The 27,396-nt window shown below is 41.1% G+C and overlaps 2 protein-coding genes and 1 long non-coding RNA gene across 3 annotated transcripts in view; 1 reads left to right on the forward strand and 2 right to left on the reverse strand.

The window, feature by feature from the left end:
* The window catches only part of plekhh2 (pleckstrin homology domain containing, family H (with MyTH4 domain) member 2), a 37,225-nt gene extending 15,493 nt beyond the window's left edge, over window positions 1-21,732 (forward strand). The window contains exons 8-30 of the mRNA XM_071481247.1: window positions 235-1,169; window positions 1,831-1,906; window positions 1,991-2,085; window positions 4,515-4,674; window positions 4,990-5,126; window positions 6,406-6,519; window positions 6,830-6,916; window positions 7,098-7,256; window positions 7,481-7,561; window positions 7,777-7,956; window positions 8,717-8,825; window positions 9,351-9,463; window positions 9,690-9,869; window positions 10,538-10,635; window positions 11,769-11,946; window positions 13,746-13,901; window positions 13,998-14,095; window positions 15,454-15,595; window positions 15,841-15,977; window positions 16,863-16,992; window positions 17,527-17,613; window positions 18,161-18,310; window positions 20,137-21,732. Of these exons, the coding sequence (XP_071337348.1) occupies window positions 235-1,169; window positions 1,831-1,906; window positions 1,991-2,085; window positions 4,515-4,674; window positions 4,990-5,126; window positions 6,406-6,519; window positions 6,830-6,916; window positions 7,098-7,256; window positions 7,481-7,561; window positions 7,777-7,956; window positions 8,717-8,825; window positions 9,351-9,463; window positions 9,690-9,869; window positions 10,538-10,635; window positions 11,769-11,946; window positions 13,746-13,901; window positions 13,998-14,095; window positions 15,454-15,595; window positions 15,841-15,977; window positions 16,863-16,992; window positions 17,527-17,613; window positions 18,161-18,310; window positions 20,137-20,322 (3,788 nt within the window). The 3' untranslated portion in view covers window positions 20,323-21,732. The remainder of the gene's footprint in view (window positions 1-234; window positions 1,170-1,830; window positions 1,907-1,990; window positions 2,086-4,514; window positions 4,675-4,989; window positions 5,127-6,405; window positions 6,520-6,829; window positions 6,917-7,097; window positions 7,257-7,480; window positions 7,562-7,776; window positions 7,957-8,716; window positions 8,826-9,350; window positions 9,464-9,689; window positions 9,870-10,537; window positions 10,636-11,768; window positions 11,947-13,745; window positions 13,902-13,997; window positions 14,096-15,453; window positions 15,596-15,840; window positions 15,978-16,862; window positions 16,993-17,526; window positions 17,614-18,160; window positions 18,311-20,136) is intronic.
* Window positions 9,828-14,888, reverse strand: LOC139623207 (uncharacterized). The gene is made up of 7 exons (XR_011691450.1): window positions 14,424-14,888; window positions 14,210-14,321; window positions 14,084-14,117; window positions 13,736-13,883; window positions 11,726-11,939; window positions 10,037-10,248; window positions 9,828-9,959 (listed from the first exon to the last, which is right to left on the reverse strand). It is a non-coding gene; the product is annotated as an uncharacterized lncRNA (long non-coding RNA).
* Window positions 21,733-23,388: 1,656 nt separating the features above from the next.
* Window positions 23,389-26,402, reverse strand: epcam (epithelial cell adhesion molecule). The gene is made up of 9 exons (XM_071481250.1): window positions 26,095-26,402; window positions 25,345-25,446; window positions 24,977-25,238; window positions 24,801-24,866; window positions 24,646-24,712; window positions 24,414-24,512; window positions 24,095-24,292; window positions 23,914-23,958; window positions 23,389-23,797 (listed from the first exon to the last, which is right to left on the reverse strand). Exons 1-9 carry the CDS (start codon window positions 26,153-26,155, stop codon window positions 23,774-23,776), a joined length of 924 nt encoding a protein of 307 aa, XP_071337351.1. The 5' UTR covers window positions 26,156-26,402; the 3' UTR covers window positions 23,389-23,773.
* Between the last annotated feature and the right edge of the window lie 994 nt (window positions 26,403-27,396).

The following is a 27,396-nucleotide window of genomic DNA, read 5'->3' on the forward strand; positions in this document are numbered from 1 at the left end:
TGGTGAAAAGATGGACTGAGGATTTAATTAGTAATTTTAATCAATTAGTCTTTTTTTATTTGAATAAAGTAGAAAGTTATTCATTTAAAGTTTTAATGATTTTCAGCTAAGTTTGAGAAGTTTGCTGAGCAACTTAAGTGAAAAATTAATCTGAATTGAAATTTAAAACAACAGAAGTTTAAAGTTTTTTTTCCAGAAAAGCACTGAACTCATGTGTCATGTTTTCTTTGACAGTGAAGAACAAGCAGACAGCCTCCTCGGAGAAAGACGGTGAAGTCCACAGACCAGACCAAACTGGAATTCTGTGTTCCCCTGTAGAGGATGGCAGTGCATCTGAAAGCCCCGGGGACAATGCATGTGGACCTGAGTCTCGGGGGGTCTCCTCTGTGCTCTGCAGCGCTGCCGCAGAGGGTCAGGGAGGAGGAGGGTGTGAAGGCAGAGGAGGAGGTGGCGTGTGTGGTCTGGAGTTCAGCCGTCCGGGCAGTGAGACCTACCTGACTGCTTCAGACGACAGCAGCTCTCTGTTTGATGATGACATGCAGCGAGCGGAGCAGCCCGGCTTCAGCCTTCTCGGATCATCAGATGGGACCCTGGGTGGGTGTAAGGAGGGGGAGGAGGAGGCACACAGGGCCAAGCTGGAGGACTGCACCTCGGAGGAGCTCAACAAACGATTCCAGTCACAAAGACTCGACTCCTCGTCCTCTTCCAGCGAACCTAACACTCCCAGCCCCATCCTCACACCAGCCCTCACACCTAAACGACCCAACCCACCGCAGGATCCAAGGGACAACCCCGCCTCACCCAAACAGCCGCGCCTGCGGACCCCTGCAGGGTTCAGGTTAATGAATGTGTCTCTGGCAAAGAAACACCTGAGCCAGCCACCAATCAGCACAGAGGCAGCACATGGTCAGACACGTAACGCCCTCAGCATGCTGCGTCCCTTCCAGCCACAGGAAACTGACCTCGACCAGGAGCAGGAGGTTGGCATGGAGACGGGCAGGGACACGCCTCCTCAAGTCCCTCCCACCTCACAAGCTACGCCCACCATGCCTTCCTTGCAGACCTCACCTGAACCTGGTACAGAGATGAGCCCAGAAAGGCCCGACTGCGACATCTCAGCACCTGGCAGCAAACCTCCTACTCCCCCTTTACACAGGCTGCCGTCCTGGGTAAGAAAGTCCTGTTTATACTGGTTAGTTCACCAAATCCACAACTAAGAGTACTCCCAGGAAAATATACAATTTACTCCAACTTCAGTAAGGTTTAGTGATAACTACACTGGCCAACTGTTTAAGGGAATAGTTCAGGTTATATTGACAAGCACATATATATTTGTGATTTCTGTCTTCCACAGACACAGAGGGGTAGGGAAGTTGGAATTATTGTGAGACAAACTAACACTTGTTACTTTTAGTCTATTCAGTGGATTTGTTGACAGAATAATATGGACTATCAGATCCTCTAATCACAGTATCAAAGAAAATGTCAAGCTGCCAAAAGTCAACATTTTGTTTCAGGCATAAATTTAACCTTAACAAGGTGGGAAGGCCCTAAAGACTGAGATCTTGAACTGAAGATTTCTATTGCCAAATTTTTTCTTTTCTATGGCAATGTCAAAAGAGAACCCAGGACGAGTCAGGAGGCTGACGAAACTTCCAGCAGCTTCCAGATCATGAAGCTTCAGCTCTTCATCACATAATGTCTTTCTTGCCATTTCATTACAAAACAGTTCCCAACTGTTGCTCAGAAAAAAAGTTATTTTCTTTGTTGTAGTAATGTATGTGTTTTTTTTAAATACTGACTGATCATTTAGGATTTTTTTCTCCATAGGAGAGTCGTATCTATGCTGTGGCTAAATCAGGAATCAGACTGTCTGAGACATCTTGCACAGACCCTGCCAGCAAGGGTAAGACAATAAAAAAGAGGCTGAGCTGCTTATTCAGGTCCAGAGATGTTTAACTGGTTAACTGAACTGTGATCTGTGTTGCAGACCCTTCCCTCCAGTCCTCCTATCCTGCCTTTGTAATGTACACATCCCTCATCTATAAAAACATGACTACACCAGTTTACACTACTCTGAAGGGGGTAAGTATATCTGCACAGTGAGATTTACAGTTAGATTGATGTTGCTCTCCTCTACAGTTCTATAACATCTCACCATTTTTCTGCCTCTGCACTGAGTTTACAGCTTGTCCATCTGTCCCATTCTCATGAACACTGTATCTCAGTAACAGACTTTCTTCAAATTTGACAAAAACTTTCACTTGAACTGAAGCATTAACTGATCAGATTTTAATGGTCAAAGGTCAAGGTCACTGTTACTGCACAGTTCACAAGAGTTCACAAGCTAATTATGACAAGATTTCACATAAATAGGATAATATGATGAAGTGATGATATTTTATATGCAGAAGGTCAAAGGTCAGCGTTACTATGACATCACAATGTTCTGCAGAACATTACACAAAAACATTATCTCAGGAACAGAAGTGGAGATTGTGACCATGTTTCACATTTGGACGGACAGTGAAGCAGCGACACTCATCTTGGGTGCCCAGCTTGGTAATTGTGTAGATCCTTAGTATAAAATATTATTTTAATAATAATGTTAAGAATATTTTTGTTAAACCAAATTAAGATGCCAAGTTAAATGTTCAGAGCATGGGGTGAGGAAATCAGTGCAGTCAGCAGTGTGTGGTGTGTATGAGTGAGGGACGTGAGTGCAGAATGAAACATAAAGATTGAACTAGGGCAGGGGTCGGCAACCTTAAACACTCAAAGAGCCATTTAGACCCATTTCCCGCAGAAAAGAAAACACCGGGAGCCACAAAACCCTTGTGACATCTTTTTTTTTTTTTGGGGGGGGGCTTTTTATGCCTTTATTATAGCTTAGTGGAGACTGACAGGAAAGGGGGTAGAGAGAGGGGAATGACATGCAGGAAAGAGTCCGTCCGGTCGGGATTCGAGCCGGTGACTGCCCTGCTAACGGCGTCTTGCGCTCAACATGGTACGCGCCCTAACCACTCAACATGACACTACATATATTGTTTTTTACCTTTATGCTATGTATAAAAAAACTAGTGTGTTGCATTTATGAAATCAATGACCTGCTACAGAGAAAACAAAATTTTATTTCTGCATGCAACAAAAAAGCAAATGAATTTGCCTACGTAGCATTAAACGTTCTGTTTTCTTCCAAAACTTTTCTTGGATTTATCCATGGTTGGCCTACCGGGGGTCGAAAAGCTCAATAAATCAGGTGCCGGCGGGTGTCCCACATCGGCGGTTGTGACACATATTTTGAGCGACAAAAAATTAAACATGTTTTATTTTAATGTTACAAGCTCACCATAATCTTCAAATTTAGAATAACATTTAAAATACTAACAAACTAAAATAAAATAAATTTAAATTAAATACTCATGATTTATTTTCCAAAGCCACAGAGAGCTGCAGCAGAGGGATGAAAGAGCCGCATGCGGCTCCGGAGCCGCGGGTTGCCGACCCCTGAACAAGGGCAACATGACCAAACCCAAATCCGGGTCAGCGAAACCCAAAAAGTGGTGTGTCTGTGGAGAGGAGCAGAGAGAGAATGGTTAATTTGCAGCCAGGACTTAAATATCCTGGAATAAACTGGGTGCCACAGGTGTTCCAGATCTACCAATCAGCTGCCTGGACCCACAGAGACAGATTAGTATGGGACAACCAAACCAAGAGGACCCCAGGGGTTGTAGTTTGTTTGCAGCAGCATCCATATTTGAAGCACTGTCGACTGTCATGGCTACAACTTTATGCTGAATCAGCTTGTATGTGTTCACAAACATGAAGCAGTTCCACCCAGTTTTTTGTCTCTTTCAATGAACTTACACACTAATACAACAGAAATACAGCAGAACAAGACCCACAAAGCTTAACAAAGTCAAGTCAAATGTTATTTTATGCATTCCTATCACAATTATTCACTGGAAACATAAATATATATAAATAAGCCAAAAAAGGACATTTAATACGTATCATTAAGTTCCTCTAACGTCTGCATTACATGTGTTATATGAGGCTGAACAGACATGCACGTAAACTGCAACTGGACTAATGGGCAGAGGCAAATAACCGCGAGGCAGCAGTTCTAATTATTGGTCTGTAATGGTGTAAATGATGATGGTGATTTTAATATAGGCCTGTTTGGCTGTTCAGTCAGTGCATAGTAAGAGATGTTAACTGTGACTGTAATTTATAGAGTGACAGCAGTAACAGCCTCTCTGTTTTAAGTCTTGGTCCTTCCATACAAATGTAATACCAAGTGTTAGCCAGCAGATGTTACCATTCTGACTGTATCCAGTGATGTTCAGTGGCTCTGTGCTTTCGAAACCTTCATTTCTTTTCGGACTCTTTGTGGCCCGAGCTCAGTATTACTTCAAGCAGTTTCAAATATCTGTTGTTCATGTGCATCTGTCTGTAACTGTGACAGTGTCTTTGTGTCTGTTGACCTTGACATTGTGTCTCCTGTTTTGCAGAAAGCCACTCTACTGAGCAGCAGTCCGTTCTCAGACGAGTCGTCCAGCTCCGAGGAGTCATCCAGTTCAGGAGAGGAGGACGGCTCCTTCTGCAGCTCCCACACCTCATCGGGCTCCCGCAAAGACAGCAGCCCTGGCAGCCCACGCTCTCTCAAGAGAGGTACAACACACCCACTTACACTGTGCCTGTTAAATTTATTTAGACTTCCCACAGCAGATGAAGGGAAAACTCTGCTTGAGCACAGAAGCTGCTGCAGCGGTCAACACAAAAAAATCAGGACAGATTTCAAATACAAATTCATTGTCTGTTACAGTCAGCAGTGATTGTGCCATTTTCCTATTCTTTAATATGCTAACTTTTACTATGGAATGACTTTTTTCATTAAGAAACACTAAAAGATTGTGGGATACAGTTGTGAATGAACAGACTGTATGTCGCACTTTCACCCACTCGACCACTCTGCATCTCCTCTAGCTGTGTCGATGTCGTCGATGACATCAGAGAGCGACTACGCCATCCCTCCTGATGCCTACTCCACCGACACAGAGTGCTCTGAACCAGAGCAGAAACTGCCCAAGACCTGCTCCTCAACCAGCGACAACGGCAAGAGTGTGAGTCAGTCTGTGTGTTAGGAAGACATCCAGGCCTGCTGATCACTTAACCTGTGACTCACATCATCCACAGTTATTAGCGCCTGTGCTGCACATTGTGAAGTGATAACACTGCAGAACTGTTGTTAAATGTTTTAGATGAGCCCTGGTCAGGTCTCAAGCTTCTGAAGAAGCAGAGTGTTAACATAAACTGGAAATAAAGATGGATGTAGCCTCGGTGACGTCACCCATAGGTCTGCCAAGAGTGGCTTTGCAGGCACAGTGGGCTGCTCCTCTGTCGCCATCTTGGCAGTGTCTGACTCCGCCTAACTCCCAGCTAATCTAAGAACAGGCAAAGAGGAGGGGTGTGTGTGGAGCCAGGACTACAGTGCATATCAGTTTAATAACCGTGGCAAGCATTCAATCCTGTTAGCACTGTTAGCACAGCTGGGCATCTTGCTCGAAGGCTAACCCAAGGCTAACTGATTTGCTGGCTAATTAGCGAGTTAACGAGCTAAGCTAACAAGCCAGGTGTGGTGAGAGCAAACACTGAAACCTGCTAATTAGTGCTAACATATAAAAAGAAAATAACACTCAAATTTCACTTGGCTCAAAATACAGGAGCAAAGATCACATTCTGTAAGTTAATTAACCAAACAACAAGCCACATTATTTGTCCAGTATTTGTCCAGTACTTTGCTAGTGGACTGCGATGGCACCCACCTGTCAATCAGAGCGACCACATGCTTAATTATGCATACCTGTCAGCCTTAATCAAATTTAAACAGGCGAGTGATATAAAAATCCACACTGTACAGTTGTCATGAAGGAAGAAGGAAGACAACCAGGCAGTAAACATGTTTATTTCTATTGTAAAGTTGGACAAATTTAATGTGGGGGTCTATGGGGATTGACTCACTTTTGGAGCAGCCATTTGAGGAACTGAAGTTTTCTGCAGCTTTAATTTTTCAGCCCTGTTGTTGCTGCTTGAGCGTGGCTGCAGGCAGACAGACAGCACAAGTTCGACTGGGCTGAACATGGTCAAAGCTGTTTTAATAGTTTAGTATTGTGTGTTTTATAGCTTAAAGTGGTATGATGACCTCGTCAGATAATTTGCTAACTTTCAAATAATAACCACCAATTAAGGTATATTTAAATCTCCAGAACTGAAAATACATAAATGTTACAAGGAATATGGTTTTAAATAATCCACAAAATCAGGGATATTTCTGTGAGGTACTCTTTTACCTCCTGCTCTTTAGTATTACTACAGAAAACTGAACTGGGTTGTACCTTATAGGAGCCAATGGAGAAGTCAGGCTACCTGCTGAAGATGGTGAAGACCTGGAAGAAAACCTGGAAGAGACGCTGGTTTGTCCTCAAAGATGGAGAGCTGCTCTACTACAAGTCGCCTGTGGGTTTCACTCATTACTCTTTTCATTCTGTCACTTTATTATAGAACTTAAATTTTAGTGCTTTTTTATTTTGTTAAATCTTGTTGTGGTCAAGTTAAGTGCTTAAAATAAGTAAAGATTATAAAAAATGTGTATAAATCTATAGATTTGTAGCCACCTTCAACATTTTTTTGCCTTTTATATATTCCATTTGGTCCTTATTATCAAATTGGATATTGATATTACCAACCAGTTATTGGATGGCTAGACCATATGTATTCATGTTGGTTGATGTCTCCAGTGCCATTTAACTTCATCATTCTCCCACAGAGCGATGTGATCAGGAAACCCCAGGGTCAGATCGAGGTCAACGCCACCAGCAACATCGCCCGTGGAGAGGGGAAACAAGTTCTCCAGGTATTCATTTCATCTCTGCTTTTAAATGAAGACTTTTCACCCAGAACAAGGTCTAGTTTTGATTATATGATCTCCACCCTTTACTTAGGAAACACAGTTAAAGGGGGCAGGTTTGTTTTTTTTCAACATTTATACACTGTCAGATGATTTCTTCCCCTTCACCTGTGTTTTTATTGTGTAGATAGTGACGGGAAAGCGTGTGTACTACCTGAAAGCTGATTCTCCCAACCTGCTGGAGGAGTGGCTCAGGGTGCTGCTGAGCGTGCTGAGGGTGAAAGCTGCCAGTCCTCTCTTCACCCAGCCAGATATTCGCCCTGGCATGAAGGGACTGCTCATAAAGGTCCAACAACTTTCAACTTTCAACACTGTAGTTTTATTAATACTTACAGTCCAGTGATGACTTTTGTCATACAGGCTCATACTCTGTAACAGTATCATCTCATATTGAGACACTCTCTTCCCTGGCCCCGCTGATACCTTCTATATGTTTAACACCACATATCTCCTACTGTATTGTCACTGAAGTTACTGCAGTTTCTCAGATGTGTACTTGCTCTTTGGCAGGTGAAGCACGGCTACTCTAAGCGGGTTTGGTGTGCTCTGATCGGTAAAACGCTGTACTACTTCCGGAGCCAAGAGGACAAGGTGCGATCCATCACTTTAAAAAGTTCAGAATCTTAAAGATTTACAGGATGTACAGACAAAACTGTAATTCCGTTGTTAGGTGAAAATTATGTTATTTATGTTAATCATGTTTTTGAAATGTAATGATAAATCCTGTCCTAACTGCCGGAAAAAAAAATACTTTATTTAATTGGTGCAGCATGTGAGCTTATGTGTGGTTATTTGCATGTTCACAGTTCCCACTGGGTCAGATTAAGCTGTGGGAGGCCAGGGTGGAGGAGGTGGACAGGTCCCGGGATTCAGATGATGACCTGAAGGCATGTGGGCGGGGCTTACAGCCAGCACCCTTCACCATCGCCATCCACCCACAGGAGCAAGGACCGACCTACCTGCTAATCGAGTCGTGCCATGAAAAGGTCAGAGGTCAACATCAGCACAGCAGCACTCTCACACCAACGTCTTAGCTTTTCATTTTTTATCAGCATCTGGTACAGACTGAACTGGTCAATTAAGGCAGTACTGGACAATAGCACATTTAATAACCCTTTCAATACTTTCCACAGTTTGTGTCATTGTTGAAGTATTATTTTGCTGAGAGATTATTTACATGAATGAACAGTGATGGTTTTTCTTAAAGCTTCTACTGACAAGGTGTAAATTTTTCTTAGTGATGCTCTTTTCTTTGTTGCGTCTACACTGGTCATCACTGCAAAGCTAGTGCTCTTCTTTCTACTTAGATTGGCAAGGCCAGGTAAATGTATTTGTATAGCACATTATCATACACAGAGGTCATTCAAAGTGCTTAACAGAAAATAAAAGAAGCATAAAAATAGAGGTAAAAAGAAAAATAAAACTGATTATAAAACAGTTAATATCTTCTTAAAGTGTAAGATTAAGATTAAATGAAGTTACAGTTTGGTCAGATTTGATATCATAGATACAGACATGTCAGAGAAGAAGCACATATCTCACATACATATCTGAAAGAACATGTTAAAGTGTTAATAGAGTGGATAGATGGTGAATCTGTTTTGTGTTACTGCATGTCATAGTAATAGGGAGGAGCAAAATTAATGTGAAATTATACATCTACTAAATTAGGCTGTGACTTGATTGCAAAGTGTAATTGTGTTTTCCTCTGTAACTATGTCCAAACCTGTCGCTGTGCCTCCACAGGATTCGTGGCTGTACCATCTGTCTGTGGCAGCAGGCACCACGGTGGGTAAAGTTGGCACCGAGTTCGAACAACTGGTGGGAAAACTTTTCCAGCTGGATGGAGATCCAAGTGAGTATTTCAGTTACAAATTATATTTACTGCAGTTTCTGTCCTGCTACAGTGTGAACAGTGTAAACAACATGCTCCTTCATTGTTGAGTCGTTTGACTTAATAAAAGGTGAAAGCAGAATTTCTCATTGTCTCCTCTAATTACAGACTTAACCCAGATTTCTGTGAAAATAATGAGACATAAGTTTGATGATGTTTGTCATTTGTGATGATCATCGATGTCATCACCAACTAAAATTAGTGCTGTATGCTCTTGAGAAAACTGGATCATGTTTTTCTTTTTTTTCTTTTTTTCTTTTTTTAATTTAATATGCAAAAGAAAATGTGGAAAAACAGTTCCAGAGAGAATAAGTTACAACTACAACTGAGATATTTCATGGATTTTTTTGTCTGTTATTCATTAAGTCTTGTTATTTGATCTTTTTGTATTTTGTGTTATTTTTCCTCTTCTGTGAAGCACGTGGTTTTTTACTTCATCTGTGTGACACGCTCTTCTTCCTGCTCTTCTGTCTCTCTGCCTTTCAGACTCTCAGATCTGGAGACATCCCACGCTGTGCTTCAGTAAAGAGGCTCTGTCATCTCCTCTCACCACGCTGCCCTCACAGGCCCTGCAGACAGAAGCTGTCAAACTCTTCAAGGTAAACACTAAAATGCTTCCACAGATACATTGATATTGATGTGACGTTTTATGCGGAAACTTCAGTGTGAGCAAATGATACAGGATATTTTAATAATGAAATGATTTATTTTTTAAACATTTTATCATTTCCTGTAGCTCTAATCCTAAATAATGTTTGAATCATGTATCACGAGTACAGGTCATCTCTCCTCCTGCGTCTGTCTCAATGCCTCATCTCTCCGCAGACTTGTCAGCTTTTCATCAACGTGGCCATCGATGCCCCGGCTATCGACTACCATGTGTCGCTGGCCCAGAGTGCTTTGCAGGTGTGTCTGGCCCACCCGGAGCTTCAGAACGAGTTCTTCTGCCAGCTCATCAAGCAGACCCGCAGGAGGCAGCCACACGGTCACCCAGGACCCCTGCAGGTCTGCACTTTCACCACATGGTGTCAGCAGCAGCTCATGTTTTTTGTGTTGTTGTGTTGACTCATCAGGGTTCACTGCAGACACTGAGACCTTGGAAAGACACAAAATCAAATCTCTCATTTCTGTCTTTTTAAAGCATTTTGGTCGATGTGTCCAATCTAACTTACCTCAAAAGAGCCGTGCTTCTCTTTTGTGATGAATACAAAAAGAGCTTTTATACTCAAAGACCAAACCCTCAACAGTTCTCAACTCTACACCCGAATCTCTTCGTCCAGCATGAAGTCATGTGATCTTCCATACCCATTAACCAGACACCAATAACACCTGTAGTCACATCACCAACAGAGGGCAGGAATTGAAGTTGAGCGTTCAACAGCACCTGTCATAAAGGAACAAAGTATGAAAATGTCTCAGCCAACCACAGGATTTAAAGACAACAAGATGAGTCACAATCCAGTGACTACTTTGTGATACTGTTCTGAGGAACTCAGATTAACATGATCAAAACTGGTTACAACTGTGACAAATTGTTTCATGGTAAAATATTATGCAACACAAAGTATCTGCAGTTTTCAGTCTGCACTAGTGCTACAAATTCTCTGTCTCATATGTGTGACAGTTTGTGAAGAACGTGTTAGGCAACAGTGTGTTTGTTTGTCATTCCTCAGGGCTGGCAGTTTCTGGCCTTGTGTGTTGGATTGTTTCTGCCTCAGCATCCTTTCCTCTGGCTGCTCCAGATTCACCTCAAAAGACACGGAGACTCCAGGTGACAAGAAACACTGCCATAAAGAACCAAGGCTAAGATATTAAACAAAGCAAATGGACCATGGGGGAAACATACTGTAACCTCCAGGTCTCCAGTTATTTTTCTGAAAATAGTTTGCTAAAATCTGCCAATACAGTTCCATTTATTTTCTGCCCAGATAATTGCTTTTCTGCCATTATCGTAAATCTAGTATGATCCAATGAACAGAGGTGTAGTAACTACTTCTTCTTCTTCCCTTTTAGGAAAAAAGCATTACACTAAACTACTTTAAAGCTTCCTTTTCCCACTCAGTGTAACAATTAAATAACAGGTTCTGCCCTGTTATTCATTCATTTAAAATTTACATATTGGCCCACAGTTGTACTACTCTCCATATTCTATGACTATACTACACTTTGATTATACTGACATTAAATTATCAAACTTAAAACCATGTAGAGGTAAGTCATGCTCTACCAGTGCTATAGAACTATATCAGCCTTTCTGCATCAGCCCCTCCAAAATGTAATGCAAATGACGACACCTAGCAGAGGTTCTTGCTGTGTGTGTATTTGAATACAGTTTGACCACTAATTCCATTACATCCCCCAAGGATATCCTGGAGGGAAATCAGCTTCAACTCAGTTTATTTTTGTGAAGTATAGTTTGTTATGTACTGACAGAATGAACATGGCTGTAATTTGTGTGTGAAATAATGGGCACTCCACTGATTTTATACGTGAAGGTCAGTTTAAGAATCCTACTCAGCTGGTGAAAACACTCTGGAGGAACAAACTGGGAGGTGTGGAGCTTGAAAGATGTGGTTATGTACCAGTCAGGGCAGGCCTGACTAAAGATGCTTTTTGAGTTGCATTATGGGATAAGAAGGATCCAGTGTTTTTGCATCTTGAAGACTGAAAAGTCTTTTAAGCAAATACAGCATAAATTAACATTAATATTCATTAGAATAAAATATATATATATGGTTATCACTAACTTGATTTAATGATTTGATGATTATTCAGTCGACACAGGAATACTGTTCATTTATTTTCATAATTTGATTTCTAAATGTTAGTGGCTTTGACAGTTGCAGTTTCAAGATGCTCACATGTTACTGATGTACTGTTTCATTGTCCTCCTGTTGTCCTCAGGACGGAGGTGGGTAAGTATGCCATCTACTGCCAGCGGTCGATGGAGCGGACGCAGCAGAAGGGTGAGAGGCAGGCCAGGCCATCCCGTATGGAGATCCTGTCTATCCTGCTGAGGAATCCCTATCATCACTCGCTGCCCTTCAGCGTCCCTGTTCACTTCCTCAACAACACCTACCAGGTAACAACAACACATCACACAGGAAGACTGATAGTGGTAAAAACAGAGTGAAGTCTGAAAAGCTAACTAGCTTCATGCTAACAGTTTGAATCTCCCCGATACATTCTCACATCATATCCAACAGTCCAGTGGAAAGAGTCTGTCTCTTTAAAGTGTCATGGACAAGCTCACTCTGCTGCCTCACTGCCCCACCCCACCATCCACCTGTACACTCCAGGTTTCTCCTGAGTGAGTGTTTGTTTTTGTCACTTCCTGGTTCCCATCTGTCTCCATGTACAGTATGTTTGCAGGAAGAATGACATCATAGCTGAGGCACCTATTTAATAGGAGCTCTGACTACACAGGGAAGCAGAAACCTGGTTCATGACCTGCCAGGTTAAAATATTATAATAAAGAAAATATTGCAGCATTTGTCTTTTTCTTAGTTTCCAATTTTGAAAAGTGTTTTAAAGTGAGAGGATGAAGAAAAAGAAACATCATAGAAACATATCAGTTTTCAGATATAGTGTTACAGGTTGGCTCTATGGTCTAAAGATCCACCATTGATTAAGTCAATAATGGTTATAATAGTGATAAGTATTAGTAAAAGAGTTCATATCTATTAAAGTCTTTACATGTTTAGCCACAATATGAGCATGGCTTTGGCAGCCATGGGGATGGCAGACCACCACATTGGGCCAGACTGAAATATCTCATCTGTTGGATAAATAGTCATTAGATTTTGTGCAGACATTCATCCAGAAGATGTATCGTAGTGACTTGTGATCCCTCTAGAGCCAACATGAGGCTGAGGTTGTATTTTCATCCAGGTTGCCAAGCAATTTGCACCAAGCTTGGTGGAGGGATGGGGCATGGGCCACGGAAGAACCCATTACATTTAGATGCAAATCCAGTTAAAGGAGCAGATTCAAGATTTCATCACTTTCTTTAAGATTGTGAGATTTAGAGACATTTTTCAACATTTTTGTCAATTTCTCAGGAAATACATTCAGATCAAGTGGAAGAAAATGTTTGACCTAGTGACAAATCTAGCAACTCTTTGGACAAACCTCAGTGACTTAGAGGAGAATCTCCAGTAATACCCTCTCTGTGTGTCTACTCTGTTCAGTGAGTGGCTAGTTTACTGCTAAGTGGCAAATGTAAGCACGATAACATTTTAAGATAAAATTTTAAGATCAAATAATCAAGTTAAAAGTACACGCTCCATGAAAAAGATGATTTACACCTGCCATCTACTAAAAAACAAGTGTGAAAAAGACTAAATGAAAGGATATTTACTCACAGGAGCCAGACTGATACATTTTCTTTTTCCTTTTTCATCTTTAACATTGTGCTAAAACCCCTGTATAATGTTCTGTACCTGTGTATCTGTGTCTGACATTTGTTGACCTCAGTTTAGCCCTCATCTTTTTTCCTACACTCCTGTTTGTTAAATTTGAAATGCTTTTAAAATAAAATAGTATCAGTCTACAGTGTTACAGTCTCTGCATGTATGTATATGATATACTAGAAAAAAATCATTTGGATCTTGGGAATTTCATAGGAACACCATTCAAAGCTGAACAATAAAATGTGTGTTTTGAATTTTGAGTTTTTAAGCAACTTTTGCCATCAGCTATAAATGAGCTATCAGTGTATCAGTGATTTTTCAGCAAGTAGTTAGAAAATTTTGTAACTTTCTTATATAGCGTTATGGAGTTCACCAGTCTAAACATCAAAGCTTTTCGAAACCAAGATGGAGCTTAACTGTCATGATCAGTGTTGTTACTGTTATGTTGCACTTAACTACCGTTCCATAGGTGGTGAGTTTCGATGCTTCAACCACAGTGGACGAGTTCCAGTGTCGCCTCAACCAGGACACCAGCATGAGAAAAACTGGGCTTTCTGGTTTCAGCCTGTACACCGATGATCCTACAGGACGAGATCTGGAGCACTGCCTGCAGGGAGGCATCAAGGTGGATCTTTTATTCATGTGATGATTACTATTTGAAGGTAGGAAGTGTTACTTCTTTCCTAACACTCATCACAAATCTTCTTCATATCCTCTACAGATTTGTGACATTATCTCCAAATGGGAGCAGGCCTGTAAAGAGCAGCACACTGGCAAGTCTGAAAACACCAGGACTGTACGCCTTACCTACAAGAACAGGTAGAGAAGAACCCAACGTGCCCTGCAGATCACAATAGAGTTACATAAATGTGCATCAACATCAGCTAACACCAAGCTGGATGAGTGAAGTAACTCTGAGTGAAATAAACTTACAGTCATTCAGGTGGATGTTGAGGGAATTACCCACAGTTCATAGTTCTGTGACGTTAAACACAGGGTTACTGTGGTTATCAGGGAACACCCAGAAGCGTCAATAAACAGTAAACTGCCAATAAATGGAAAAAAGACTAAGAAAGAGGAACGATTAACAAACAAGCATGAAAGGAACAAACATAAATGTAAACATTACGAGAAAAAAGAAGGTTACATGTATAACCACAGAGCTCACTGGTGATCCAGAGCCAGAACTGTGTGTAGTTATTTGTCCTGTGGTGGCATAATGATAAATTCAAATCTGCTTCCATCGGATCTTATCTTATGACTACTTTGTTTACAAACAGGGAGCGAAGGAGGAAATAAAAAATGTCAAAAGCTCCAAACCCCCAATTGTATGCAACATGTTTTGCTGTTGTCAAGGTTACACAGTGATATGTCACAATGCGCTGTCAAATTCCTCTTTGTAGCATTTTGAGCCCTTTCAGCCTCTCACACGCAATCACTTATCAGGTGATGTCAATTAAGTCCATGCGGGTTCAGGCCCTAGAGGGGACATTGGGATTGGGCCCGAATAAATACGCACAAAGGGAGCAGGTGACAAGACACAGGTGCATCTAATTGGGGCAGGATAGGCAATCATAAAAGGTGGAAAAGACATTGGGGCAGGAAGTGAAATAAACCATAAACACAACAGGTGAGATATTTCAAAATAAAGCAGGAAATATGGAGTCCAGAAAATCACATGGGGCAGATCACGACAGCCAGGTATTACTCTTTATATTTAACTATTTTTTATTTCTAACACGATTTCATAGCGTCAAAACATTTCACATATTAGTTACACATTGTAGCAGAAAGGAGATCAGTGAGTATGGTTCAGTCTACCATCAGTCGCTAACTGTGAAGGAATGAATGAATGACCTATTAGATTCTTTCTTTGCAGGTTCTTTGCATAAAAATCAGAGTTTGGTTGATGGCCAGTATCTTACAAAGCAACTGTCAAAACCTTAACATAAATGATAATGTGTCACTTCACAGGAACACGATAGAATACATTTCATTCATCAGTTCATTTATTCTAATACATCCCAATATATTGCTGAAATATTCCCAATGCTGTAGAACCCAATATACAAATACAACACAACAAACCCCTGGAAGTTTAATGACTATTTTCCCAACTACTTCCTCCTTCTCTGTTTCTTCTTTTATCACCTCTACCTTTTCCCTTCCTTTCCCAGGCTGTACTTCTCTCTCCAGGTCAGGGGGGAGTCAGAGAGGGAGAGGTTGCTGCTGGCATATCAGACCAATGAAGCCATTGTAGCGGGACACTTCCCTGTCAACAAGGAACTGGCTCTGGAAATGGCCGCCCTGCTTGCCCAGGTCTGGAAGTTAATTGATTTGTTTTGTTTTTTCACTTCTTAGATTTTTGTTTATCATTTAAATTAAGTCTTGTATGTCATGGGTTTTAGTGGATGAAGCTGCAGGTTGTGTGATACAGCTGCAGTCCAGAGGGTAGTTTGATTTCATCACCACACTGTCATTTCTGATGCAGTTTTTCAAACTCATGTATTGTTTTTCGATAAACCAAGAGAGTATAAAACCGACACCTTTTTGTTTGTGTTCAGGTGGAGTATGGGGACTTTGAGCGTCCCTTCTCTGCTCCTGGATCAGCCCAGACCAAGTCTAACCAAACCCTGAAACAGGTTCTGGAAAGATTTTACCCTAAACATTACCGCAGGACCACATCTGAGGAGCAGCTCAGGTACCAAAACACACTGAACACTAAGATTCAGGACAAAATACTAAACATGATGATTTTGTTTGGCTTTATGTGTATTTGTCCAATTACTTTTGAACATGGTATATTGACGTTAAACCTGCTCAAATTAAAGCTGAGACATCACATTTGTAGTATCTGTTATTTCATTTTGACTTGAATGTGCTGAAGCTCAGAGCCTGAGGAACAAAAAAGCTCACCTGTGAGCTGTGTAATGTGTATTGTCTTTCTTTTGTGTGTTGCACTGTAAAAAACTGTTGTTACAGTCATAAAGGTCCATCAGAGGATGTTACTTCCAGGCACTTAACCCCATAATTTCCCCTCATTGTTCTCAGCATAGAATAACTCATATCTGCTTTTGTATCATTAATTGAATCCAGTCCAATCAGTTCTCTGTGGAATTTTTTAAAATATATGTTTAATTAGTGCAAACAACGTCTAAAAACTGGAGGAAAACTGAGCAAAAGTAACCAAAAGTTTAGCTATTGAGGAATTAACAATCAATCAATAGGAAATGAACAATCAATCAAAAGCCAATGAAATGTGTCAGATGCCAAAATCAACTATGTGAAAAGTCAAAATGCAAAATGTTGTCAAATCAGTTTCAAGTGTAATAAAAGTATAAATCAAAATATCTCACAATGCTTTTCATCAATGTCGTGTTCAGTGTCAAACCAGTTCGAGTGGAGTAAGAGGAAAAGGTCAAATATCACATTGAATGTTTATTACCACAATTACATGATTCAACAGTCAGTTTCAAACCAACTCTCAGTTTCCCTCAGTCATCAAAGAAGTGCTTCACTGTTTTTGGACCTGTGTATCACTGCATGATAAACTGTCATATCATTGCCCCCCACTTCTTTTTCTCAGGCAACTGCTGCAGCGTCTCTCCGCCCGCTGGGCCTCACTAAGAGGTCGAAGTTCATCTGAGTGTGTCAGGATCTACCTGACCGTTGCCAGGAAGTGGCCTTTCTTTGGTGCTAAACTGTTTGAAGCAGAGGTAAGTGTGTGTGTGTGTGTGTGTGTGTGTATAATCTATAATCTCTTGTAATTTAAAGTTCTCTTATCATCAGCCCCAGTCTTACAAAGAATTATTATTTGCTCTCAAATTAAAAACAAGAGTGTGGAACAAATAAAGATATTAACATGTAAACTAAATGAGCAAAAGAAGGAGACGAGAAGAAGAGAATAGAAACCTCTGCACAGTGTGGGTGTTTCTAATATTTCGTCCACCCCTAGTAACAAAATACCACAAAATGTGTTTCATTATAAAAATGAACGAACACCTCATTGACACAGTGTCAACAAAAACTGACTGATACAGGGAGGTGTCCTTTTTTTTTTTCTTTGTAAAGTCAAATCAGGTTCAACATGTTGTGATGTCACGGCTGTGACTGTGGTACGTAAACAAGCTGTAGGATGATTGTTGTACTGTTTTTCCACTTCAGTGAGGATCATGAACAGTGACACTGTAATATGCTGTGATATACTGTTTACATTCACCTTCACTTCATGTTTCTTTCTCTGGTTTCAGTCCGTTACTCCCTCTCCAGACCAGGGTGTGCGTGTTTGGTTGGCAGTGCATGAGGATGGTATCAGTGTTTTGGAGCACAACTCAGTCGTAAGTATCTGTGATGTATCAGGGCCCCTGACAACTGTCCAGACATGATTCCTTTGCTCTGCTTCCCTCATTCGCTGCTGACGTTAGTGGGAATAGAGACAATGATTATATGTCACATAAGCTGTGTGGCATCAAAAGGTTTCTCAAAGTAAATAAAGTGATTTGATGCTGAGCAATAAGCACATATCAAGACAGTGTTTTGTTTTTGAAATATGAAATAGACAATTCTACATGTACATAAACTACAGTCTGAAATGACTTGTTGCATTTAATAAATACAGTATGACCAATTTTACATGACTCTTTAAATCTGCCACATTACACAGTCACATTAGTTGGATGATGAGACCAGTGCAAATGAGGCCATGTAAGAAGATGTGACACTTATTAGGTATTCAGTGTAGACTGATGAGAGGCTGGAACATAATAAAATGTGAACTTTGTATGTCATTTTATGTTATGTTTCATTCAATAAAATTTCTTTATACAGTGTTTTCTGTCCTCTTTATGAGATACATAGTCATAACACAAATATCCGTGTGTTTAGAAACCCCTGGTGTCCCATCCCTACAAGAACCTGATGACATTTGGAGGCTGCAAACAGAACTTCATGCTGGTGGTGGGACAGAGCAGTGGAACCAACACCAGCAAAGACAAATCTACAGAGAAACATCTGTTTGCTATGGACACCTCCAAGGTTAGTGAGAGATCTACGCCTGCATTAGGTTTGATATGAGTCTTTGTGTCTAAGGTGGAGTTAATCACTTTATCACAATCCAGTCACTCAGGTAGGGTTTACCAGGAGTTATTTCATCCACCTCTTATATTATGGTTTTGGTTTTTAATTTCATCTCTGTTGTGGAACGAATGAGAAACACATTTATTTTTATGCACTATTTCTAAGACACAGCATAGGAAGCATGATGTGTAATTATAATGGAGGCTATAATTGTACTATCCAAGAAAAACCCTGAACACATGGAATCAGAATAGATGAGATTTGTCAGACATTATCTGAAAACTCATCACATGAAAACTCTGTTTCACATAAATGGAAAAAAAACTAAAAACATATACTAATACTAAAAACAGCTTCAGTTCATTTCAGTGCATAGCATTCAGTGTCTGACATCACTGATACAGTATGTATCACAAACAAATCGCACACGATAACTGTATTATTTTTAAGTTTAAATGTATTTGATCTTCTGTATATGTAATTAAAATCAAACAGGTAGCAGATGCACTGAAAATACAAACTACAACCTCAATGCAAGAGAAAAGAGTGCAACAGTGACCACTGAAACAAAGATCTGTCTTCATGTGATCACTAACAAAAGTGATTACACACCAGTTATTTTCAGGGAAGCTCAATTGCATGAACAAGGTTATAAAGTAACCCATGGAAAGCACAGCTTCCTCAGTTTAGGTCTGGGTTGTGTCTAATGCAACATGGCTCCACATGGTGAGGAACAGGCAAGAAACCAGCAGTGGTCAGGAGGTACAGGAAGAGCCACACTACCAGTAACAGAAGGTGAAGTGATGCAGGCACGGTTCTCTATTTACACAGTCTTGCATTAAAAAACAGACGGGTAAGGGCTTCTGACTCGGCACAATGATAATCTGTGGACGCTGGTGTTTCAGTGACTTATCAGACAGTAGGAAGGACACTCCGAAAGGAAAACCATTGCTCACAAAACCACAGGGTTAAACTTTGCCATAGAACATGAAAAGAAGCCTGATGGGTGTTGGCAGCATATTCTTAGGTCAGATGAGAAATAAATGTGTTGGGATCAGAATGGGTCCAGGTGTGGTGCAGACCTGGCCAGGAGCACTACAGTGACTGCAAAGTGCTCAGAGTGAAACATGGAGGTGGGAGTGTGCTGATGTGTAGGTGTAGATGTAAGGGAGATGGCGTCTATAGCTGGCACTGTGAACGCTTGTTTACTCAAATACTGAATGAAAAATCAGATGATACATGATAATGTCAACAAGCTTGGCAGGAGAGGAATTTTCCAACACAACAATGATCCCAAACATACGACAAAAATCACACACACGAGTTTGTGAAGAGGAAAAAAAATCACCTGGTCAAGTATGTCCCTGACTGTGATCCAATAGAAAACCTTTGAAGTATGTTAAAGAGAACAAAACCCTTGGAGGATCTAATCTGTCATCAAAAATAAAGGCAGACATACAGAATATTAAAGTAATAAAAGAACTGAATCTGATTAATGAAGGGTGTACTGATTATTGTTGCAGTTGGTCCTGAAGTGTGGACCTTTATAGTTAAATTAGTCAAACATTATCTTCGTTCTTCAAATAAAATTGTTGGGATATTGACTATATGTACACACATCTGTCAGCCTAGCACCAGCACTACAACAGCAAACACTTAATTCTTGGCTAGCTCACAGTTTCACATATTGACAAACTGACAGTGAAACAACTTGTACGTGAATTTAAAGTCACTCATACATAGACACAAACACTGACATCCCGTTTGTTTTGTTTCTTCAACAGATCAGGGAAATCACCCTCCTCATCTCCAGTTACATCAACAGCGCTCATCAGCAGAAGGCCGCCGCCCACCACCTCTCTGCCCCGGCTCTGATGGTGGCTCAGCCCGTCTGCCTGAAGAGCAAAGAGCTGAGGAGCAAATCCCCACCAGCACAGGGGCGCCCCAGCAAGGCCCCCACGCTGCTGTGACGACATCACAATACAACGCCCTGATCTCACTTCACTGAGCTGCCTTTTACCTAACTGAAATTTAAAAATGCTGCAGTAGGACTAGTCACACTGGACCAGATTCATTTCTGGTGTGTTGAATGGTCAGTACTTCACCGAGTGGATCTCCCTAAACCAGCTGAGGTTGCAGCAGTTCACTGATCACCATACAGGATTATTGAGAGTTGATGTCCTACAGTTTTAAGCAGTTAACCTTCTGAAAGGTTACTTCATGCCTTTCTCAGAGAACGCATTATGAGATTTGGGCTTAAACTGGAGCTTTAAGCTTTATCATAAGGTACAAGGCTGTCTAGGAACAAATGAGAAGCTTTGCTTAACAGTCTCCAGAGATATTTGTTGTCTCCCTGATGAGTTTGTTGCTTTTATGTTCTGAGAAAAGTCAACAGCATTTACTGAGGCACCGAGCACTCTGAAATGTCTCGTTAAGCTCTGCGGTCTGGTAAAGATGCTGTTTGAAGTTAGTATTTGTATTTGCAGTTACACACAATATAGAAGAGGTGGTGATGCTTTATGAAGAAATAATTTAGAGGGTTTTTTGTATCTTTTTCTGCCCTCTTGTAGGGCACGGTAACTCTACAGTGATATATTGTTGTATCATGAAGGACACTGAACTATATGATGAAAGCAGGAGGCAATAACAGGTAACCAGCTGCAGCTGAAGAAAACAGTTCAAAAAGAGCATAAACCAGCTGCAGTGAAAAGGTAGGAGCTCTGTGTGTCCTGCTCGCGATGCAACAGACGTGATAAATGTAGAATGGATGAGGCAGTTTTGTTGAGAAAGACTGAACTTTATAAGGGGAAACCAGTGTGTGTGCTCTTAGTTACTGTTTAGCCAGGAGAGCTGTGAAACTTTAATCGAGTTCAAACACTTCGAGCCTCTCCGGCGGAGTGAATGACCAAAGTTAGCACAGTGCCACCACATCATTTAAGGAAGTATCGCAGGGTAAGGGTATAGCATTTATGAAGAGTAATTAAGAGGAAGGTTGTAAGAGGATGTGAAACATGCTGAGAGAATAGGTTGATGAAAATGTATGGTGGTTCCTGAAGAGAAGATCCTAAAGAGAAAGAGGATGTGTCTTGTTCTGTTTTCTTACACAAAGAACATGACAGTATTTGAATGAAGTAACAGGATCAGAAAGAGTGACCCACTTAACTTAAAGATAAACTGGAAAAATGGGATATTTTGTTTGTGTAACGTACTTTTAAAAATGATTTTCCCCTCCCAGTTTTGTCTTCCACCTGTATACAGCAAGAATAGTCAGGTATTATATTTATTTGTCATATGAAATACATTGTATTTAAGTCATCCTTGGAATAAGTGATATAATTGTACAAGTTTAATGCTTGAATAAACTTAACTACAGCAAAGTGTTGGTGACTATCTGCTCTTTTATTCATTCAGGTAATAAGCCATGCCCTCTGGAAAGCTATTAAGATCCGCAGAAACCATAATATTCACAGTCCCTCCACTGCCCTGTCCCACAAAACTGCCCTCCAGCTTCCTCATTGGTGTAGACGTAAGTGACATACTGATACCTGTAACAGGTGCCTGACAGCAACTGACACACCCTCATTCCTGCAGTCTTTCACAGAGGAGAGAGAGAGGGGGGAGGGGAAGGGGAGGATATATGATACCTAACCTGCCTGAACTAGTTAGAGACATGCTTTTGTGCCTGTGTTGCTATGGGGACAAAGGGGGGGGAGGGGTAACGGGAGAAAAACTGGGTGAGGCAAAATGGAGCTAAGGCATTATAAGCAAATGATTGATAATAATATTCTGGTGGCTCACAATACTGTAGGACTGGAGGAGAATCAAAGAGGAAGACCATATTCATGTTTACAAATCAACTGTTGTGCTGATGTGTACTTTCAACATAAAGGCAAAGACAAACAAAATAGATGAATTGCCAGTTATAAAACTATTAGCGTTTAGCGCATAAGTGTTTTTGTGTCATTGTGTTGCCTTAGTGTGACTTCAGAAAGAGACTCAATCATCAGCGTGACTCCGCTGTGACATTAAGGTTAAACAGGGATTGCCTCCTGAGCTGCCGCCTTCAGGGAGAGCACAGCCATGCAAAACAACACTCATGTTTTGACAGGACAGCTGGGGAATTTTTACTTCCACAGTTTCACCTGAACATCTGAACAGTGCAACATAACAGTCTCCAGTTTGTTGTGCAACAAATTACCACCTCACAGTCCTCTGTCTCTTTGTTCAATGAAAAGACTTCTGCTGTTCTACCTGTGCCGGACTTTGACTTTTCACCTGACCAGTGAATAAAGGCTCCTGCGGTGTCGCTTTAAGTCAGTATTTGTCATGTGCATACTTGCATGTGTTCATTTATGAGTTGGCTAGAACCCGACTGACCGGTTGAACCTGATCAGTTTCTCAGATACAGCTATTGATGACTAATCCTCTCCACTAACAGGTGTTGTCATACAGCAAGGCAATGCCTGGCAGTAGAATCACCAAAATATTAAGCCCTCATACTCTCATCGTCTCAGCTGTTTTTATGCAGTTACTGCCAAGATTTCACTTACTCATACAGGCTGAGAATGACTGGTGAACAGCAGGTGTATTTTCTGTCTGTACGATTTCATGCTATATAAGTAAGAGATTTGAGTTTCCCTCAAAGTAAACAAACCTTGCAAGGACAGATTCTAAACAGAGCTGCCACACCCGTTGGAGCAGAAAACCTACACTGGGCCTGCCCCATGTAAACAAATGGCTTATTACAATCCACCTTTATCAAAGCAGTCACCTGACATGAGGCAAAGGTAGGTTTGAACTGAGTAAAATGTACATGTACTGTAATCATTGGAGAACACTAAGTTTTAATGCTGACTTTATATCAGAGGAACTTTGAGAAGTTTGACTATGTACTTAGATTAACAAAAAGATGCCTTCCGTGGCTTCCTGTAGGCTTGGTCCCTTCCCCCACACTGTCTGCTGTAATTTTCCACTGAGACAAAGACACAAAGCCTACTGACAAACCTTTGCAAAGACAATAAACCTGCACATCAAGAGTCTTTTAAAACATTTTTTATTAAAAACAATCCAACAAACACACATTAGTAAGAAAGAAACTGTACAATCTATGACGTGGACTGAACACCATTCAACAAGTTCTAACATTAAAATGAGGCATGTTCCGAGCGTATTTTAAAAAGCACAGTTCTTTATGGCATATAGATTGGAAAATGCGTTGAGACTTTACACGATTTATAAATAAATGGTGGAACCAGTAGTGCCAACAGTGTTAACATCAAAGAGCAATGATTGTTCCTTTACAATCTGCATCCAATCCTCAAGTTAAAATAGTAAAAAAAATGGCACACTCCCACCGCAAAAAGGTCCATCCACAGGTGATGTACGGGCAGACTCTTCATAGACTCCGCTGCAATGAAGACTTTACATGGCCTCCATCTCTCTTTGCTGAGTTGTGAAAGAGTGAGCAGATAAAAACTGGTTAAAAAACTATTCAGTGGTGCAACAATTAACTTTTACACAGATTGTGTAGAAAAATGAGGAGTTACAGAAGTTAATCTCACCTGAGCTTTGTTGTACCGCTGACTCTGGCGCTTTTTGGCGAAGATCTATAAACATTTTTTTTTTTTTTTAAATTAGGAATCAGTCTGATAGCTCACCCAATAATCAGTGACTTACATGTTAAAGAAAATCTACAATGTGCTTCAACCAAACAGATAATCACACATAGATCCATGCACTCACCAGAACCAGCACGCCGGCAACAACAGCCACCGCCACCACCACGATGACGGCAATGATCCCCCCTGTCAGGTGCTTCATGGTGAAAGTTGGGGCCTCCTCGTCCACATAGTACACCAGGATGTTCTCGAGATCCAGCTGCTGGTTGCCTATAGTGGGCTTAAATGGCACCTGGTCCTTGAACAGGGGCAGCACCTTCACCTGCAGGAGGAGATGAGACATAACAGGGTCAGTTAACAGGCCTTAAGCCCTCTATAAAAACACAACTTCTACTATATATTGTGTTGTAAAAAAAATAAAAATAAAAATAGCTTTGACATACGTCTTTCTCCATGTAATAGGCCATCTGGGTCAGGTCACTCTTGCGATTTCCCATTGGCTTCTTCACATCCACCACAATCAAGCGGGCTTCAGGGTCATACTGCAGAATGACCGACAGGACACTTTGTTAGTCAGTTAGTGGCGTTTGTGCTGCATTTCTGAAAACTGAACACACTGCACACTACATAGTAAGGAGGAGTTACACCACCCCCATAATTAAAACACTCTCTCACCTGGACGTCCTCCACCATGTCCTTGTTGAAGTTCTTGTAACGTTTGTGAATGGAGTTTGCAATGTCACTGTAGCAGGGCAAGAAATTACAGTTGTGAAATAGTGAAACCTTAATCTTAACAATGTGGCTGAATGGAGGCTGTTATATAAACTTACCTCTTCAGATTGGCAGTATTCACTGGATTTGCCACCTCTTTGTGCTTCAGCTGGAGACGGACCCAGCTGGAGAAAACAGAAAATGAGACAAGGGTTAAGATTTCAGTGATTTGAGCACATTTAAACAATTCATCCTTATACCAGCCCCTCTCACTGTTGAGGATGAAATTACTCACTAGGTCTCCACAAGCTTCTCACACTTCAAGTCCTTGTCTCCCTTGTCAGTTCGACGCACGCCAGCGCTGTTGACACACCAGCACTCCTCTGTGTTGTTGCACTGCTTGGCCTTGAATTTGCCATCACTCTCACATTCTGGGTCATAGATGCCATCATTGTCCACGAAGGCAGTCTCCACTGGCTTTCCTCCTAATGTACGAGTGCTCTGGCCCTTTCTAGCTCTGTACATCTCGCCCTTCATCAGGAAGCACTTAGGGATCACTGAGGATGAACAAAAGGCACATCATGAGCAGGCAAGACAGAACAACCTGCAAAAGGGAGGGCTGCATGAAATAAAGTCTATGGGTTTGATCACAAAATGACTTACTGTCGGAGCAGTTCAGTGGTTGCTTCGCACCGTCGTCAACCAAAAGGTAACACCTGCATGGATTGTCCTCACAGGTGGCCCACTTCATAGTGTCACATGTACCTAAGCAGAAAAGCAAGTTTTTTGTCATCAAGGCCAAAACATAAATAACACTATTAATATTAAAAAAAAGTCGGCAATTCCTACCAAAAAAAGTTTCAGTTCATTTTTCAATTATCTGTTGCTTAACAATATAATCACATAATTGGACAAAGTGCGACAGTACAATTTGGTTATAATGACAAATACACATGCAACAGGTATCGGAGGGTTAGTGTGAGCCTTCTGAGGAAAGGTCTGATCGCACTAGAAGCGGAAGCGGCCGAGCACAGCAGGTAGAGCAGCGGGTTCACCGAGCACCTGGGCGTTGGTTCCTCCGAGCAGACATGTCTCCAAAGAGCGGGACAAACCCTCCCAACCCCCACTCAGCAGCGAAGCTACCTGCGTCCGATGCCTCCCTTTCATCCCACTTCTCTATCTCTCAATGCTAATAAAGTCACTTCATGCCACAAACATTGCACTGAAGGCCAGAAAGGTGAGCAGTAATTAACGACAGCCGGGTTAATAAAATGTATTATTTCAAGTTAATATTCCTGTTTTGTAACTTAAGTTATACAAGTAGCAAAATAGCTTTGGTGAAAGCAGATGATAGAAACGACGTGTCCAGCTCAAACTGCTGCCTGATAAAGCTGAATAAATCTAATGACTTACAGCCAAGAGCCGAGTCTCCCACCGCGCAGGCAGCGAGGACGAGAAAAATCCACATTTTCATGGTGAAAGGAAGAAAACCTAAAAGGAGCTGCTGAAGAAGTTTCCTTGTCCGTCGTCCACAAAGGTCAAAGAGGGAGTAGAGCAAGCGTCGCCGCGCACAGGGCGTCCTCCTCCCCGCAGGTGTGTCCTGGCCAAACCTGTTCCAGAGGAGCTCAGAGGTCGGGGCTCGTGTGGAGTGAAGTCGCTCTGCAGAGGTAACCACGGAGTGTATCCTTCCTGCTTGTTGCTGCTGCTGCTGTTGTTGTTTAACTTATGAAGACCTGCTATGAAGTCAACCTTTATAAAGACAATACAAGCCTCAGGTCTCATGACGTCGATGAGGGGGGGTGGCAACAAGAAGAAGAAAAAAAAAACAAAAAAAACAACGCACCTTTTTTCCGGTATGACCATATTTGGTGTGCGTCCCAACTTTACCGTAATACTTTTGGCAAGCCTCTTTGCCTCTGCAATTATTGTAAACGTCTCTTCTTCGGTTTATAGTGACGTCATGGGTTCAAAAAGGAAAAAAAACATTATGGGAAGATTTCAAAGACAGACAGTCACAATCAGACTGTATGTACTTACAGAATAGCAAAAGCAGGCTGGACAGAAAAAGCAAAACAAAAGCAAATAGTAACAGTAATAATATAATAATAATAATAATAATAATAATAATAATAGTGGCAATATTTACAATAACAAAAACAGTGGTTTGTCACATGTAAAGATCTTCATTTATTTTATTGTATAAAGTACTTTAGACAGTTTACACTCACATATGTATTGGTACTCATGGGTTCCTAATATATTACATGCCCCCATTATAATAATCCTGTTGGAATATTATTGTGGTTATACTTTGTGACATCTCCACAGTTATTTAGACATTGTATTTAAAATTTTCTGGTATGTTCAACCCATGTAGCTGTGTCCAAAGTTGTGCGTTCTTGTCCACATTTTATTTCATACACCTGAGATATCCCCATATGCCCTGAAAATGCAGTGTTTAAGAAAATATGTCTAAATATGTATCTTGTTTATTATACATAGAAACATTGTAATATGATGACATCATGAACTGTATGAGCAGGTGTCTGACATGACAGAAACCCAGGGGTTGGGAAAACATTTCTCATGAGTTGTGAGTCACGCTCTACTGGATGACACAGCCTCAGATCTCACAGAGATTATTTGTCTGTGAAATATTCTCACCTGCAGTGCACCCAGTTTCTTTCGCATTATTCGTTAGTTGACAACATTTAA

The sequence above is a fragment of the Trachinotus anak genome, unplaced genomic scaffold (assembly GCF_046630095.1).
Source record: "Trachinotus anak isolate AG129_WGS33_773 ecotype Australia unplaced genomic scaffold, CSIRO_AGI_Tana_v1 ptg000007l, whole genome shotgun sequence".
Taxonomy (NCBI): domain Eukaryota; kingdom Metazoa; phylum Chordata; class Actinopteri; order Carangiformes; family Carangidae; genus Trachinotus; species Trachinotus anak.